Source organism: Pelobates fuscus, chromosome 9, assembly GCF_036172605.1.
Source record: "Pelobates fuscus isolate aPelFus1 chromosome 9, aPelFus1.pri, whole genome shotgun sequence".
Lineage (NCBI taxonomy): Eukaryota > Metazoa > Chordata > Amphibia > Anura > Pelobatidae > Pelobates > Pelobates fuscus.
Window position 1 is genome coordinate 9,135,388 of NC_086325.1, and position 16,677 is coordinate 9,152,064.

Sequence of the window (16,677 nt, forward strand, 5' to 3'; positions counted from 1 at the left end):
AGACATTCTATATTACAGTGTGTGAGCAGCCAGAGAGACATTCTATATTACAGTGTGTGAGCAGCCAGAGAGACATTCTATATTACAGTGTGTGAGCGCCCACAGAGACATTCTATATTACAGTGTGTGAGCACCCAGAGACATTCTATATTACAGTGTGTGAGCAGCCAGAGAGACATTCTATATTACAGTGTGTGAGCAGCCAGAGAGACATTCTATATTACAGTGTGAGCAGCCAGAGACATTCTATATTACAGTGTGTGAGCAGCCAGAGACATTCTATATTACAGTGTGTGAGCACCCAGAGACATTCTATATTACAGTGTGTGAGCAGCCAGATAGACATTCTATATTACAGTGTGTGAGCAGCCAGAGAGACATTCTATATTACAGTGTGTGAGCAGCCAGAGAGACATTCTATATTACAGTGTGAGCAGCCAGAGAGACATTCTATATTACAGTGTGTGAGCAGCCAGAGACATTCTATATTACAGTGTGTGAGCAGCCAGAGACATTCTATATTAGTGTGTGAGCAGCCACAGAGACATTCTATATTACAGTGTGTGAGCAGCCACAGAGACATTCTATATTACAGTGTGTGAGCACCCAGAGACATTCTATATTACAGTGTGTGAGCAGCCATAGACATTCTATATTACAGTGTGTGAGCAGCCAGAGAGACATTCTATATTACAGTGTGTGAGCAGCCAGAGAGACATTCTATATTACAGTGTGTGAGCACCCAGATACATTCTATATTACAGTGTGTGAGCAGCCAGAGACATTCTATATTACAGTGTGTGAGCAGCCAGAGACATTCTATATTACAGTGTGTGAGCTGCCACAGAGACATTCTATATTACAGTGTGTGAGCAGCCACAGAGACATTCTATATTACAGTGTGTGAGCACCCAGAGACATTCTATATTACAGTGTGTGAGCAGCCAGAGAGACATTCTATATTACAGTGTGTGAGCAGCCAGAGAGACATTCTATATTACAGTGTGTGAGCACCCAGAAACATTCTATATTACAGTGTGTGAGCACCCACAGAGACATTCTATATTACAGTGTGTGAGCAGCCAGAGAGACATTCTATATTACAGTGTGTGAGCAGCCAGAGAGACATTCTATATTACAGTGTGTGAGCAGCCAGAGACATTCTTTATTACAGTGTGTGAGCAGCCACAGAGACAGAGACATTCTATATTACAGTGTGTGAGCAGCCAGAGAGACATTCTATATTACAGTGTGAGCAGCCAGAGAGACATTCTATATTACAGTGTGAGCAGCCAGAGACATTCTATATTACAGTGTGTGAGCAGCCACAGACATTCTATATTACAGTGTGTGAGCAGCCACAGAGACATTCTATATTACAGTGTGTGCGCACCTACAGAGACATTCTATATTACAGTGTGTGAGCAGCCAGAGACATTCTATATTACAGTGTGTGAGCAGCCAGAGAGACATTCTATATTACAGTGTGTGAGCAGCCAGAGAGACATTCTATATTACAGTGTGTGAGCAGCCAGAGATACATTCTATATTACAGTGTGTGAGCACCCAGAGACATTCTATATTACAGTGTGTGAGCACCCAGAGAGACATTCTATATTACAGTTTGTGAGCACCCAGAGAGACATTCTATATTACAGTGTGTGAGCACCCAGAGACATTCTATATTAGTGTGTGAGCACCCAGAGAGACATTCTATATTAGTGTGTGAGCAGCCAGAGAGACATTCTATATTACAGTGTGTGAGCAGCCAGAGACATTCTATATTACAGTGTGTGAGCAGCCAGAGAGACATTCTATATTACAGTGTGTGAGCACCCAGAGACATTCTATATTACAGTGTGTGAGCAGCCACAGAGACATTCTATATTACAGTGTGTGAGCAGCCAGAGAGACATTCTATATTACAGTGTGTGAGCAGCCAGAGAGACATTCTATATTACAGTGTGTGAGCAGTCAGAGAGACATTCTATATTACAGTGTGTGAGCAGCCACAGAGACATTCTATATTACAATGTGTGAGCACCCAGAGACATTCTATATTACAGTGTGTGAGCACCCAGATACATTCTATATTACAGTGTGTGAGCAGCCAGAGAGACATTCTATATTACAGTGTGTGAGCAGCCAGAGAGACATTCTATATTACAGTGTGTGAGCAGCCAGAGAGACATTCTATATTACAGTGTGTGAGCAGCCAGAGAGACATTCTATATTACAGTGTGTGAGCAGCCAGAGAGACATTCTATATTACAGTGTGTGAGCACCCACAGAGACATTCTATATTACAGTGTGTGAGCACCCAGAGACATTCTATATTACAGTGTGTGAGCAGCCAGAGAGACATTCTATATTACAGTGTGTGAGCAGCCAGAGAGACATTCTATATTACAGTGTGAGCAGCCAGAGACATTCTATATTACAGTGTGTGAGCAGCCAGAGACATTCTATATTACAGTGTGTGAGCACCCAGAGACATTCTATATTACAGTGTGTGAGCAGCCAGATAGACATTCTATATTACAGTGTGTGAGCAGCCAGAGAGACATTCTATATTACAGTGTGTGAGCAGCCAGAGAGACATTCTATATTACAGTGTGAGCAGCCAGAGAGACATTCTATATTACAGTGTGTGAGCAGCCAGAGACATTCTATATTACAGTGTGTGAGCAGCCAGAGACATTCTATATTAGTGTGTGAGCAGCCACAGAGACATTCTATATTACAGTGTGTGAGCAGCCAGAGACATTCTATATTACAGTGTGTGAGCAGCCAGAGAGACATTCTATATTACAGTGTGTGAGCACCCAGAGAGACATTCTATATTACAGTGTGTGAGCAGCCAGATACATTCTATATTACAGTGTGTGAGCAGCCAGAGACATTCTATATTACAGTGTGTGAGCAGCCAGAGACATTCTATATTACAGTGTGTGAGCTGCCACAGAGACATTCTCTATTACAGTGTGTGAGCAGCCAGAGAGACATTCTATATTACAGTGTGTGAGCAGCCAGAGAGACATTCTATATTACAGTGTGTGAGCAGCCAGAGAGACATTCTATATTACAGTGTGTGAGCAGCCAGAGAGACATTCTATATTACAGTGTGTGAGCAGCCAGAGAGACATTCTATATTACAGTGTGTGAGCAGCCAGAGACATTCTATATTACAGTGTGTGAGCAGCCAGACATTCTATATTACAGTGTGTGAGCACCCAGAGACATTCTATATTACAGTGTGTGAGCAGCCAGAGAGACATTCTATATTACAGTGTGTGAGCAGCCAGAGAGACATTCTATATTACAGTGTGTGAGCACCCAGAAACATTCTATATTACAGTGTGTGAGCAGCCAGAGAGACATTCTATATTACAGTGTGTGAGCACCCACAGAGACATTCTATATTACAGTGTGTGAGCAGCCAGAGAGACATTCTATATTACAGTGTGTGAGCAGCCAGAGAGACATTCTATATTACAGTGTGTGAGCAGCCAGAGACATTCTTTATTACAGTGTGTGAGCAGCCACAGAGACAGAGACATTCTATATTACAGTGTGTGAGCAGCCAGAGAGACATTCTATATTACAGTGTGTGAGCAGCCAGAGAGACATTCTATATTACAGTGTGAGCAGCCAGAGACATTCTATATTACAGTGTGTGAGCAGCCACAGACATTCTATATTACAGTGTGTGAGCAGCCACAGAGACATTCTATATTACAGTGTGTGCGCACCTACAGAGACATTCTATATTACAGTGTGTGAGCAGCCAGAGACATTCTATATTACAGTGTGTGAGCAGCCAGAGAGACATTCTATATTACAGTGTGTGAGCAGCCAGAGAGACATTCTATATTACAGTGTGTGAGCAGCCAGAGATACATTCTATATTACAGTGTGTGAGCACCCAGAGACATTCTATATTACAGTGTGTGAGCACCCAGAGAGACATTCTATATTACAGTTTGTGAGCACCCAGAGAGACATTCTATATTACAGTGTGTGAGCACCCAGAGACATTCTATATTACAGTGTGTGAGCACCCAGAGACATTCTATATTACAGTGTGTGAGCACCCAGAGACATTCTATATTACAGTGTGTGAGCAGCCAGAGAGACATTCTATATTACAGTGTGTGAGCACCCACAGACATTTTATATTACAGTGTGTGAGCACCCACAGAGACATTCTATATTACAGTGTGTGAGCAGTCACAGAGACATTCTATATTACAGTGTGTGAGCAGCCAGAGACATTCTATATTACAGTGTGTGAGCAGCCAGAGAGACATTCTATATTACAGTGTGTGAGCAGCCAGAGAGACATTCTATATTACAGTGTGAGGAGCCAGAGACATTCTATATTACAGTGTGTGAGCAGCCAGAGAGACATTCTATATTACAGTGTGTGAGCAGCCAGAGAGACATTCTATATTAGTGTGTGAGCAGCCAGAGAGACATTCTATATTACAGTGTGTGAGCAGCCAGAGACATTCTATATTACAGTGTGTGAGCAGCCAGAGAGACATTCTATATTACAGTGTGTGAGCACCCAGAGACATTCTATATTACAGTGTGTGAGCAGCCACAGAGACATTCTATATTACAGTGTGTGAGCAGCCACAGAGACATTCTATATTACAGTGTGTGAGCACCCAGAGAGACATTCTATATTACAGTGTGTGAGCAGCCAGAGACATTCTATTTTACAGTGTGTGAGCACCCAGAGACATTCTATATTACAGTGTGAGCAGCCAGAGACATTCTATATTACAGTGTGTGAGCAGCCAGAGAGACATTCTATATTACAGTGTGTGAGCAGCCAGAGACATTCTATATTACAGTGTGTGAGCAGCCAGAGACATTCTATATTACAGTGTGTGAGCAGCCAGAGACATTCTATATTACAGTGTGTGAGCACCCAGAGACATTCTATATTACAGTGTGTGAGCAGCCACAGAGACATTCTATATTACAGTGTGTGAGCAGCCAGACACATTCTATATTACAGTGTGTGAGCAGCCAGAGAGACATTCTATATTACAGTGTGAGCAGCCACAGAGACATTCTATATTACAGTGTGAGCAGCTAGAGACATTCTATATTACAGTGTGTGAGCAGCCAGAGACATTCTATATTACAGTGTGAGCAGCCAGAGACATTCTATATTACAGTGTGTGAGCAGCCAGAGAGACATTCTATATTACAGTGTGTGAGCAGCCACAGAGACATTCTATATTACAGTGTGTGAGCAGCCACAGAGACATTCTATATTACAGTGTGTGAGCAGCCAGAGACAGAGACATTCTATATTACAGTGTGTGAGCACCCAGAGACATTCTATATTACAGTGTGTGAGCAGCCACAGAGACATTCTATATTACAGTGTGTGAGCAGCCAGAGAGACATTCTATATTACAGTGTGTGAGCAGCCAGAGAGACATTCTATATTACAGTGTGTGAGCAGCCACAGAGACATTCTATATTACAGTGTGTGAGCACCCAGAGACATTCTATATTACAGTGTGTGAGCAGCCAGAGAGACATTCTATATTACAGTGTGTGAGCAGCCACAGAGACAGAGACATTCTATATTACAGTGTGTGAGCAGCCACAGAGACATTCTATATTACAGTGTGTGAGCACCCAGAGACATTCTATATTACAGTGTGTGAGCAGCCAGAGAGACATTCTATATTACAGTGTGTGAGCAGCCACAGAGACAGAGACATTCTATATTACAGTGTGTGAGCAGCCACATAGACATTCTATATTACAGTGTGTGAGCAGCCAGAGAGACATTCTATATTACAGTGTGTGAGCAGCCACAGAGACAGAGACATTCTATATTACAGTGTGTGAGCACCCACAGAGACATTCTATATTACAGTGTGTGAGCAGCCAGAGAGACATTCTATATTACAGTGTGTGAGCAGCCACAGAGACAGAGACATTCTATATTACAGTGTGTGAGCAGCCACAGAGACATTCTATATTACAGTGTGTGAGCACCCAGAGACATTCTATATTACAGTGTGTGAGCAGCCAGAGAGACATTCTATATTACAGTGTGTGAGCAGCCAGAGACAGAGACATTTTATATTACAGTGTGTGAGCACCCAGAGACATTCTATATTACAGTGTGTGAGCAGCCACAGAGACATTCTATATTACAGTGTGTGAGCAGCCAGAGAGACATTCTATATTACAGTGTGTGAGCAGCCAGAGAGACATTCTATATTACAGTGTGTGAGCAGCCACAGAGACATTCTATATTACAGTGTGTGAGCACCCAGAGACATTCTATATTACAGTGTGTGAGCAGCCAGAGAGACATTCTATATTACAGTGTGTGAGCAGCCACAGAGACAGAGACATTCTATATTACAGTGTGTGAGCAGCCACAGAGACATTCTATATTACAGTGTGTGAGCACCCAGAGACATTCTATATTACAGTGTGTGAGCAGCCAGAGAGACATTCTATATTACAGTGTGTGAGCAGCCACAGAGACAGAGACATTCTATATTACAGTGTGTGAGCAGCCACAGAGACATTCTATATTACAGTGTGTGAGCAGCCAGAGAGACATTCTATATTACAGTGTGTGAGCAGCCACAGAGACAGAGACATTCTATATTACAGTGTGTGAGCACCCACAGAGACATTCTATATTACAGTGTGTGAGCAGCCAGAGAGACATTCTATATTACAGTGTGTGAGCAGCCAGAGAGACAGAGACATTCTATATTACAGTGTGTGAGCAGCCACAGAGACATTCTATATTACAGTGTGTGAGCACCCAGAGACATTCTATATTACAGTGTGTGAGCAGCCAGAGAGACATTCTATATTACAGTGTGTGAGCAGCCAGAGACATTCTATATTACAGTGTGTGAGCAGCCAGAGAGACATTCTATATTACAGTGTGTGAGCAGCCACAGAGACATTCTATATTACAGTGTGTGAGCAGCCAGAGAGACATTCTATATTACAGTGTGTGAGCAGCCAGAGAGACATTCTATATTACAGTGTGAGCAGCCAGAGACATTCTATATTACAGTGTGTGAGCAGCCAGAGACATTCCATATTACAGTGTGAGCAGCCAGAGACATTCTATATTACAGTGTGTGAGCACCCAGAGACATTCTATATTACAGTGTGTGAGCAGCCACAGAGACATTCTATATTACAGTGTGTGAGCAGCCAGAGAGACATTCTATATTACAGTGTGTGAGCAGCCAGAGAGACATTCTATATTACAGTGTGTGAGCAGCCACAGAGACATTCTATATTACAGTGTGTGAGCACCCAGAGACATTCTATATTACAGTGTGTGAGCAGCCAGAGAGACATTCTATATTACAGTGTGTGAGCAGCCACAGAGACAGAGACATTCTATATTACAGTGTGTGAGCAGCCACAGAGACATTCTATATTACAGTGTGTGAGCACCCAGAGACATTCTATATTACAGTGTGTGAGCAGCCAGAGAGACATTCTATATTACAGTGTGTGAGCAGCCACAGAGACAGAGACATTCTATATTACAGTGTGTGAGCAGCCACAGAGACATTCTATATTACAGTGTGTGAGCAGCCAGAGAGACATTCTATATTACAGTGTGTGAGCAGCCACAGAGACAGAGACATTCTATATTACAGTGTGTGAGCACCCACAGAGACATTCTATATTACAGTGTGTGAGCAGCCAGAGAGACATTCTATATTACAGTGTGTGAGCAGCCACAGAGACAGAGACATTCTATATTACAGTGTGTGAGCAGCCACAGAGACATTCTATATTACAGTGTGTGAGCACCCAGAGACATTCTATATTACAGTGTGTGAGCAGCCAGAGAGACATTCTATATTACAGTGTGTGAGCAGCCAGAGACAGAGACATTTTATATTACAGTGTGTGAGCACCCAGAGACATTCTATATTACAGTGTGTGAGCAGCCACAGAGACATTCTATATTACAGTGTGTGAGCAGACAGAGAGACATTCTATATTACAGTGTGTGAGCACCCAGAGACATTCTATATTACAGTGTGTGAGCAGCCAGAGAGACATTCTATATTACAGTGTGTGAGCAGCCAGAGAGACATTCTATATTACAGTGTGTGAGCAGCCAGAGAGACATTCTATATTACAGTGTGTGAGCAGCCAGAGACATTCTATATTACAGTGTGTGAGCAGCCAGAGAGACATTCTATATTACAGTGTGTGAGCAGCCAGAGAGACATTCTATATTACAGTGTGTGAGCAGCCAGAGACATTCTATATTACAGTGTGTGAGCAGCCAGAGAGACATTCTATATTACAGTGTGTGAGCAGCCACAGAGACATTCTATATTACAGTGTGTGAGCAGCCAGAGAGACATTCTATATTACAGTGTGTGAGCAGCCAGAGAGACATTCTATATTACAGTGTGAGCAGCCAGAGACATTCTATATTACAGTGTGTGAGCAGCCAGAGACATTCCATATTACAGTGTGAGCAGCCAGAGACATTCTATATTACAGTGTGTGAGCACCCAGAGACATTCTATATTACAGTGTGTGAGCAGCCACAGAGACATTCTATATTACAGTGTGTGAGCAGCCAGAGAGACATTCTATATTACAGTGTGTGAGCAGCCAGAGAGACATTCTATATTACAGTGTGTGAGCAGCCACAGAGACATTCTATATTACAGTGTGTGAGCACCCAGAGACATTCTATATTACAGTGTGTGAGCAGCCACAGAGACAGAGACATTCTATATTACAGTGTGTGAGCAGCCACAGAGACATTCTATATTACAGTGTGTGAGCACCCAGAGACATTCTATATTACAGTGTGTGAGCAGCCAGAGAGACATTCTATATTACAGTGTGTGAGCAGCCACAGAGACAGAGACATTCTATATTACAGTGTGTGAGCAGCCACAGAGACATTCTATATTACAGTGTGTGAGCAGCCAGAGAGACATTCTATATTACAGTGTGTGAGCAGCCAGAGAGACATTCTATATTACAGTGTGTGAGCAGCCACAGAGACAGAGACATTCTATATTACAGTGTGTGAGCACCCACAGAGACATTCTATATTACAGTGTGTGAGCAGCCAGAGAGACATTCTATATTACAGTGTGTGAGCAGCCACAGAGACAGAGACATTCTATATTACAGTGTGTGAGCAGCCACAGAGACATTCTATATTACAGTGTGTGAGCACCCAGAGACATTCTATATTACAGTGTGTGAGCAGCCAGAGAGACATTCTATATTACAGTGTGTGAGCAGCCAGAGACAGAGACATTTTATATTACAGTGTGTGAGCACCCAGAGACATTCTATATTACAGTGTGTGAGCAGCCACAGAGACATTCTATATTACAGTGTGTGAGCAGCCAGAGAGACATTCTATATTACAGTGTGTGAGCAGCCAGAGAGACATTCTATATTACAGTGTGTGAGCAGCCACAGAGACATTCTATATTACAGTGTGTGAGCACCCAGAGACATTCTATATTACAGTGTGTGAGCAGCCAGAGAGACATTCTATATTACAGTGTGTGAGCAGCCACAGAGACAGAGACATTCTATATTACAGTGTGTGAGCAGCCACAGAGACATTCTATATTACAGTGTGTGAGCACCCAGAGACATTCTATATTACAGTGTGTGAGCAGCCAGAGAGACATTCTATATTACAGTGTGTGAGCAGCCACAGAGACAGAGACATTCTATATTACAGTGTGTGAGCAGCCACAGAGACATTCTATATTACAGTGTGTGAGCACCCACAGAGACATTCTATATTACAGTGTGTGAGCAGCCAGAGAGACATTCTATATTACAGTGTGTGAGCAGCCACAGAGACAGAGACATTCTATATTACAGTGTGTGAGCAGCCACAGAGACATTCTATATTACAGTGTGTGAGCACCCAGAGACATTCTATATTACAGTGTGTGAGCAGCCAGAGAGACATTCTATATTACAGTGTGTGAGCAGCCAGAGACATTCTATATTACAGTGTGTGAGCAGCCAGAGAGACATTCTATATTACAGTGTGTGAGCAGCCACAGAGACATTCTATATTACAGTGTGTGAGCAGCCAGAGAGACATTCTATATTACAGTGTGTGAGCAGCCAGAGAGACATTCTATATTACAGTGTGAGCAGCCAGAGACATTCTATATTACAGTGTGTGAGCAGCCAGAGACATTCCATATTACAGTGTGAGCAGCCAGAGACATTCTATATTACAGTGTGTGAGCAGCCAGAGAGACATTCTATATTACAGTGTGTGAGCAGCCACAGAGACAGAGACATTCTATATTACAGTGTGTGAGCAGCCACAGAGACATTCTATATTACAGTGTGTGAGCAGCCACAGAGACATTCTATATTACAGTGTGTGAGCAGCCACAGAGACATTCTATATTACAGTGTGTGAGCAGCCACAGAGACAGAGACATTCTATATTACAGTGTATGAGCACCCAGAGATTTGTACATTGCAGTGTACAGGGACACCAATAATCACTGTATATGCTGCGTGCTCATACACCATCCCACACTTACCGCTGATGTGGGTAAATCGGAGCGCGGACTGATTCAGAGAATTAACGCGATCAGTCTGCGCAGCAATGTCAGCTTCCAGCAGGCTGTGTTTTTGCAGGAGGTCCTCCACTTCCAGCAGGTGTTTTCCAAAATCTTTAGAAGATAACTGGACCTATGGAGAGAGGACACCAGAATGCCTTTTCACACCTCTGAGCAAAGCTCTGGCCCCCAAATCTGCGTGGCCCCAGTCCATTGTACCTGAATCTCATCCATCCAGTCGATCATATAGACCATTTCCTGGAATATTCTCTGCAGGGCCAGGTTCTGCTCCAGTCGGGCCCTGCGGGATCTTAGCAGGTCTTTCAGCAGGTTCCACTGACGGAGGATGTTGTCCTTCTGGGCCGATATCCGACAAATATCGTAGTATCCTTCCGACTCCATCTCGTGAGCCAGATCCGCCACAACCTGTATCCGCTCTTCGTAGGAGGATATGTCGGCCTCGATGGCTTCATGTTTCTTCATGGCGGCCTCGACTGCCGGCAGGTCATAACCGAAATTGTCCTTCCAATGAGAAGAGAGTAACAATTTAGCTTTTTTCCCCAGAGAGTGGGGGGAGGAGGGATAGGGAGTTGAGGGTGTAGTGAATGTAAGTATATTATTTAGCAGCACGGGAGCACCTAACCTAGAATAATGAACTGAGAGTGCCCAGATGTGGGTGTTACCTGGGAAACCAGCCGCTGATTCTCGCTCAGCCATGCTTCCCTCATGGCTGCTTTCTGGTCAAAGCGTTGAGAAAGTAACTCTAGCTTTTCTTGGCGAATGAGCTCATTACGCAAAGCCACCTCCCGTTCATGCTCTGCTTTCTCCAGCCGCGTCCAGGCCTAGAAATCGAATTAGAGTCGCTCTGTCAGGCCTTCATGAAAGTGCTGCTGTTTGGCATGTAGAATACTGAGAGCCATTAATGTGAATGCTACCAGACCGCTTCCAGAACAGATACAGAAATGATGACTCCCAGAGATGCCAAGCACAGTGGCGGCTACCACTGTTAGAAAGATTAAACTGTACTCCAAAATGTAGGCAAAACTAGTAGATTTGGAAAAATTCACCAACTCAGACTTTTTAGCCTGAATTTTGCAATTCAGTTTTCTATTCGCTACAATACAGGGCTTAGTGAATAAAGTGTCCAAGTTAAGCGGCACAGTCATTTTTTTTAAAGATACCATATTTGGCTGCTTTGCAATTTGAATGAAATTCTAACACAATCAGAAGATATAGGGACAGCAATTTCTGACAATGCATGCCAGGAGGGGAGCTTACAGCGCGTTCCGCCATGGGAGCAGGCAGCGACTAGCGTAACAGAGCCCTATGGCAGCTCATTGCGCATGCATGAATCTCTTACTGCGGAACACATCAGCGAGGCCGGCTCCTGGGGGATCTAATGATAAAGGCAGAGGACCGCAGTGCCACAGAGGAAGAGACGTAGATCTGCCTCTCCTCTCTCACCAACATGAAACCCACGTCTGGCAGTGCAGTAACAGCTGTCACTACTTTACACCATTCATTGTGTAAAAATAGCAGGTTATTCATTAGGTGGAAATTGGTGAGAATTCTAAGTACCGTACATTTCATATTTCAGACAACAGCAATTACATTTTTTAAAATAAGTCTCCAAGTTAGCTAAATCTTCAATTCCCCTAACGTTTACTAAAATGTTAAATTCCCGTTAAATTCCGGCTAATCCTCACCGTAGTGAATGGCTCTCACCTTGTTGATGTCTGAAATGGTTTTCCCATCCGTTGGGACGTACAGCCTACATTTTTCCTCTCTCATCTTGCTCTGAATTGTGAAGAGCAAAACCTCCAAATTTCCTTTTTCTTGGAACCTAAAAAAAAACAAAACAAAAAAACACATTGGGGATTATTCACTAAACAGCAAACTATTTAGAATTTTCAGCTAAAGCAAACTGTGATTCTTGGCCCACATTCTGCACCACCATTCTTCACATATAATAGGATTATATACCAAAGCAGGAATATTAGAGAGGCTGTCAATTCCATCAGCAGTGGGAAGAAAATTCAAATAACTAATGTGTTAAATGGAGAGCCCCAAAAAGTGCCTTAAAGGGACACTCCAAACACCTAAAGCACTTTATTTGCTGAAATCCTTTAGTTTGTCTTTTTTCATTTTTACAAAAAAAGCAGATTTCAGTAGGACTGCCTAAATGTTAAATGAATGCATGTTTTGATTGGGAGTAGATTTACTGAATAGTCTTTATTTTTATGTATTTTATTATTTGAAATATTTGGGCAGATTTGTGCGCCTGCTCTTTGCAGCGACGGTCCCTTTCAGATCCTGCTAGATGTACTAGATGTCACTCACTTGCAGGGTTTTTCGGTGGTACAGTAGGTGGTAAACGCCTGAAGCTGCTGTTGGACGCCCTGCAAGGAGTTGGCGAATTTCTGATTGGTTATAACGGATATGGTTCTCTCAATCCATTCCAGGAGCTCGGAAACCAGACCCTCATAGCGAGCAATGTCTTTCTCGATCTCAATTGCCTTGTCCAACACCTGTAGGAAACAAGAGGCTTCGGAGTTATTTTGCAGATATGGGAGTTAACAGACCACTGACCACTGTGCTACGGCAACGCTCCACCAGAATATAGCACTGCACAGCCTGGCAAAGCATCTTGGGAGTTGAAGTTCTGAATCAGCTGGGAGTCTATTCCCTGGTCACCCCCAGTGTATTCTCCATGTTAGGCTATAGGATTACCTTCCCAATGCGTTTGCCCTCCACCGCCAAAGCTTTCATCTTGGAGAAGTAATGGTAGAATGATACGACGTACGTAATAATGGACTTCTCGTCTGGGTTCTCCATATTGACATCTTTAGAAAGGAGCAATAAGACAGGACAGTTACAGCAGAAAAGGCTACTGGGAAGAAGTATTGCAGTTCTCTGGGCTCAGCGCAGTATAAAACACTAAAGACTTTTTATTTGGAAATTGCCTGAGAATAGCAGATTGTAATCCAAAACAGACAAACCGGAATAATATGTAAGGCAGGCTTGGCCGCTCATTCTACGGACTAAGCACCAATTCCTGCACCTGACCCCTTCATCCTCTTTTTTAATCATTACATTTTGTGTAAATGGAGAGAAAAGAACACAATGATTTTTCCTATGTTTTTACCATTTTAAACCACAATAAATCCAGTTGTACAGGTTTTTAAGTGTTGAGGTTTGTTAAAAGCTGCTCTTTATAGGTTGCGGATTATTCTAAGGGTTTTATTTCGAAACTGGCCGGGCCCACTTTAGCCTTCTATTGGCTCACTGATGGGATATTTACATTACAGTCGGATAGGGCAAGATTTAATAATCAGCATGAGTTACACAGAGAACATATCAGACACAACTTTACCCTCCACCATTCCTCAACACCCCAATTATTGAATTATTGTAGGCACCAGGTTTGCAAAGCATCGTGGGAGTTGTAGTTCTAAAAACACTTGAGGGGCAGCCCTTTTGCCACTCCTTAACTCAAACATAGAGGGTTTTATATAAAGTTTGGGAGGCGTCAGATGACACAATCTTCCTCCAAAAGTGTCACTTACCCTCAGGATCCAGCAGTTTGATGAGCCCAAGTTGTTGTTCAGCCGTGTTAAATGCGTGCTGGAGATTGTATGCAGCGTTTGACTTAGTTAGCTTGCTGAAGTCAATGATATCGGGTCTGTGGGCATAGAGAACACAACGGATGTATACAAACTCAAAGAATAATTAGCAAAACAGATAAAACCACTTTTCAGTTCTATAGAGCAGATCCCAGGAGGACATAGAGAGGTAGTGATAGTACTTTATAGATCCCCAGTAAGATCTCACCTAGAGTATTGTGTTCTGTTCTATAGAGCAGATCCCAGGAGGACATAGAGAGGTAGTGATAGTACTTTATAGATCCCTGGTAAGATCTCACCTAGAGTATTGTGTTCAGTTCTATAGAGCAGATCCCAGGAGGACATAGAGAGGTAGTGATAGTACTTTATAGATCCCTGGTAAGATCTCACCTAGAGTATTGTGTTCAGTTCTATAGAGCAGATCCCAGGAGGACATAGAGAGATAGTGATAGTACTTTATAGATCCCCGGTAAGATCTCACCTAGAGTATTGTGTTCAGTTCTATAGAGCAGATCCCAGGAGGACATAGAGAGGTAGTGATAGTACTTTATAGATCCCCGGTAAGATCTCACCTAGAGTATTGTGTTCAGTTCTATAGAGCAGATCCAAGGAGGACATAGAGAGGTAGTGATAGTACTTTATAGATCCCCGGTAAGATCTCACCTAGAGTATTGTGTTCAATTCTATAGAGCAGATCCCAGGAGGACATAGAGAGGTAGTGATAGTACTTTATAGATCCCCGGTAAGATCTCACATAGAGTATTGTGTTCAGTTCTATAGAGCAGATCCCAGGAGGACATACAGAGATAGTGATAGTACTTTATAGATCCCGGTAAGATCTCACCTAGAGTATTGTGAGCAGATCCCAGGAGGACATAGAGAGATAGTGATAGTACTTTATAGATCCCGGTAAGATCTCACCTAGAGTATTGTGTTCCGTTCTATAGAGCAGATCCCAGGAGGATATAGAGAGGTAGTGATAGTACTTTATAGACCCCCGGTAAGATCTCACCTAGAGTATTGTGTTCAGTTCTATAGAGCAGATCCCAGGAGGACATAGAGAGGTAGTGATAGTACTTTATAGATCCCCGGTAAGATCTCACCTAGAGTATTGTGTTCAGTTCTATAGAGCAGATCCCAGGAGGGCATAGAGAGGTAGTGATAGTACTTTATAGATCCCGGTAAGATCTCCACTGGAACGCTGAGCAGATGTTTGCTTTGGGTTCAGTATCAATCATTATGTTAAATCACTTTACCTGTGTCTGTGAATAAGAGCACTGAATGCCAATCCATCTCTCCAGCTAGTAGTAAAGTTCTGGATATTAACCTCTGGATATCTAGAAACACGGAAGAAAGGATCCTGGATTATAGAAATGTTCAGTGATGGAAATCAAAGGACCCAATAAGGTCCCTTGTGATGCCCTAGATACGTTGGAACTTACCCCGCTGTCTTCATCTGGCACCACAAGAGAAGGGCATCTTTCGCTGACCTGGTCTCACGATTGTCCTCGGATTCTATCTTTATAACCTGGATCTAGAGTAGGGGGTGGAGTGGGTTAAAGATCTCCTGAATGAATGGGGCTTTGAAGACTTTCCAGAAAACATATCTGGACATTATTAGCAGTCAGAATGGTTCTGTAAAACACACAACGAGTCTTCAAATATAGACACAGACAGACAGACCTGGAAGCGGAGGATTATAGTCCAGATCAGGCCGAGCGTGAGACGGTGATTCCCATCCACGATATCGTGGGACCCCACATTTTCCAGGTGAACTCTCTGTTCCTTGAGGAACTGCAAAGCCTTATCCACGTTCTCCAGAGAATGAATCCTCATTCGGCCACGCGTTGGTTTAGGCTGGAAACAGAGTAAACATGTGACACGCACAGCTAGAACATGCGATATACACACAGCTTCCAGTCACCATGTACACACAGCTAGAACATGCGATATACACACAGCTACCAGTCACCATGTACACACAGCTAGAACATGCAATATACACACAGCTACCAGTCACCATGTACACACAGCAATATACACACACTTCAGGTTATATGGGTATTTATTGACATAAAGATTTAATAAACTAGGGTCTGGGTAAAATAACTCAAACACCCTATTATGCAAATCTTCTTCCAAATGATAACTAATATATCCCATCCCAGACTCAGACTGCATTCAGCAGCCTGTACTCAAACATGATATTACAATACTGACACCTAGTGGTAAAAAGTAATGTACTATCACCAGGCCAAACCCCATCAGCAATCAAATTATCATTTATTTAAACCCTAATGGGCTGAGTAAGTTTTAAAAGTTACAACTTTATCTTAATGAAGTGGTTTTAGTATATAGAGTATTCTCCTGCAGTCTAACTGCTCCATTCTCTGCCATTTGGGAGTTAAATCAGTTTGCTTATGCAGCTCAAGTCATACCTC

The 16,677-nt window shown here is 42.8% G+C and overlaps 1 protein-coding gene across 1 annotated transcript in view; it reads right to left on the bottom strand.

Moving 5' to 3' along the window:
• The window catches only part of SPTBN4 (spectrin beta, non-erythrocytic 4), a 142,565-nt gene that overhangs the window by 105,859 nt on the left and 20,029 nt on the right, over nucleotides 1-16,677 (bottom strand). The window contains exons 4-13 of the mRNA XM_063431082.1: nucleotides 15,920-16,093; nucleotides 15,679-15,770; nucleotides 15,493-15,573; nucleotides 14,180-14,295; nucleotides 13,344-13,456; nucleotides 12,954-13,141; nucleotides 12,339-12,456; nucleotides 11,297-11,455; nucleotides 10,833-11,135; nucleotides 10,596-10,746 (exon numbers count right to left, since the gene is read on the bottom strand). Of these exons, the coding sequence (XP_063287152.1) occupies nucleotides 10,596-10,746; nucleotides 10,833-11,135; nucleotides 11,297-11,455; nucleotides 12,339-12,456; nucleotides 12,954-13,141; nucleotides 13,344-13,456; nucleotides 14,180-14,295; nucleotides 15,493-15,573; nucleotides 15,679-15,770; nucleotides 15,920-16,093 (1,495 nt within the window). The remainder of the gene's footprint in view (nucleotides 1-10,595; nucleotides 10,747-10,832; nucleotides 11,136-11,296; nucleotides 11,456-12,338; nucleotides 12,457-12,953; nucleotides 13,142-13,343; nucleotides 13,457-14,179; nucleotides 14,296-15,492; nucleotides 15,574-15,678; nucleotides 15,771-15,919; nucleotides 16,094-16,677) is intronic.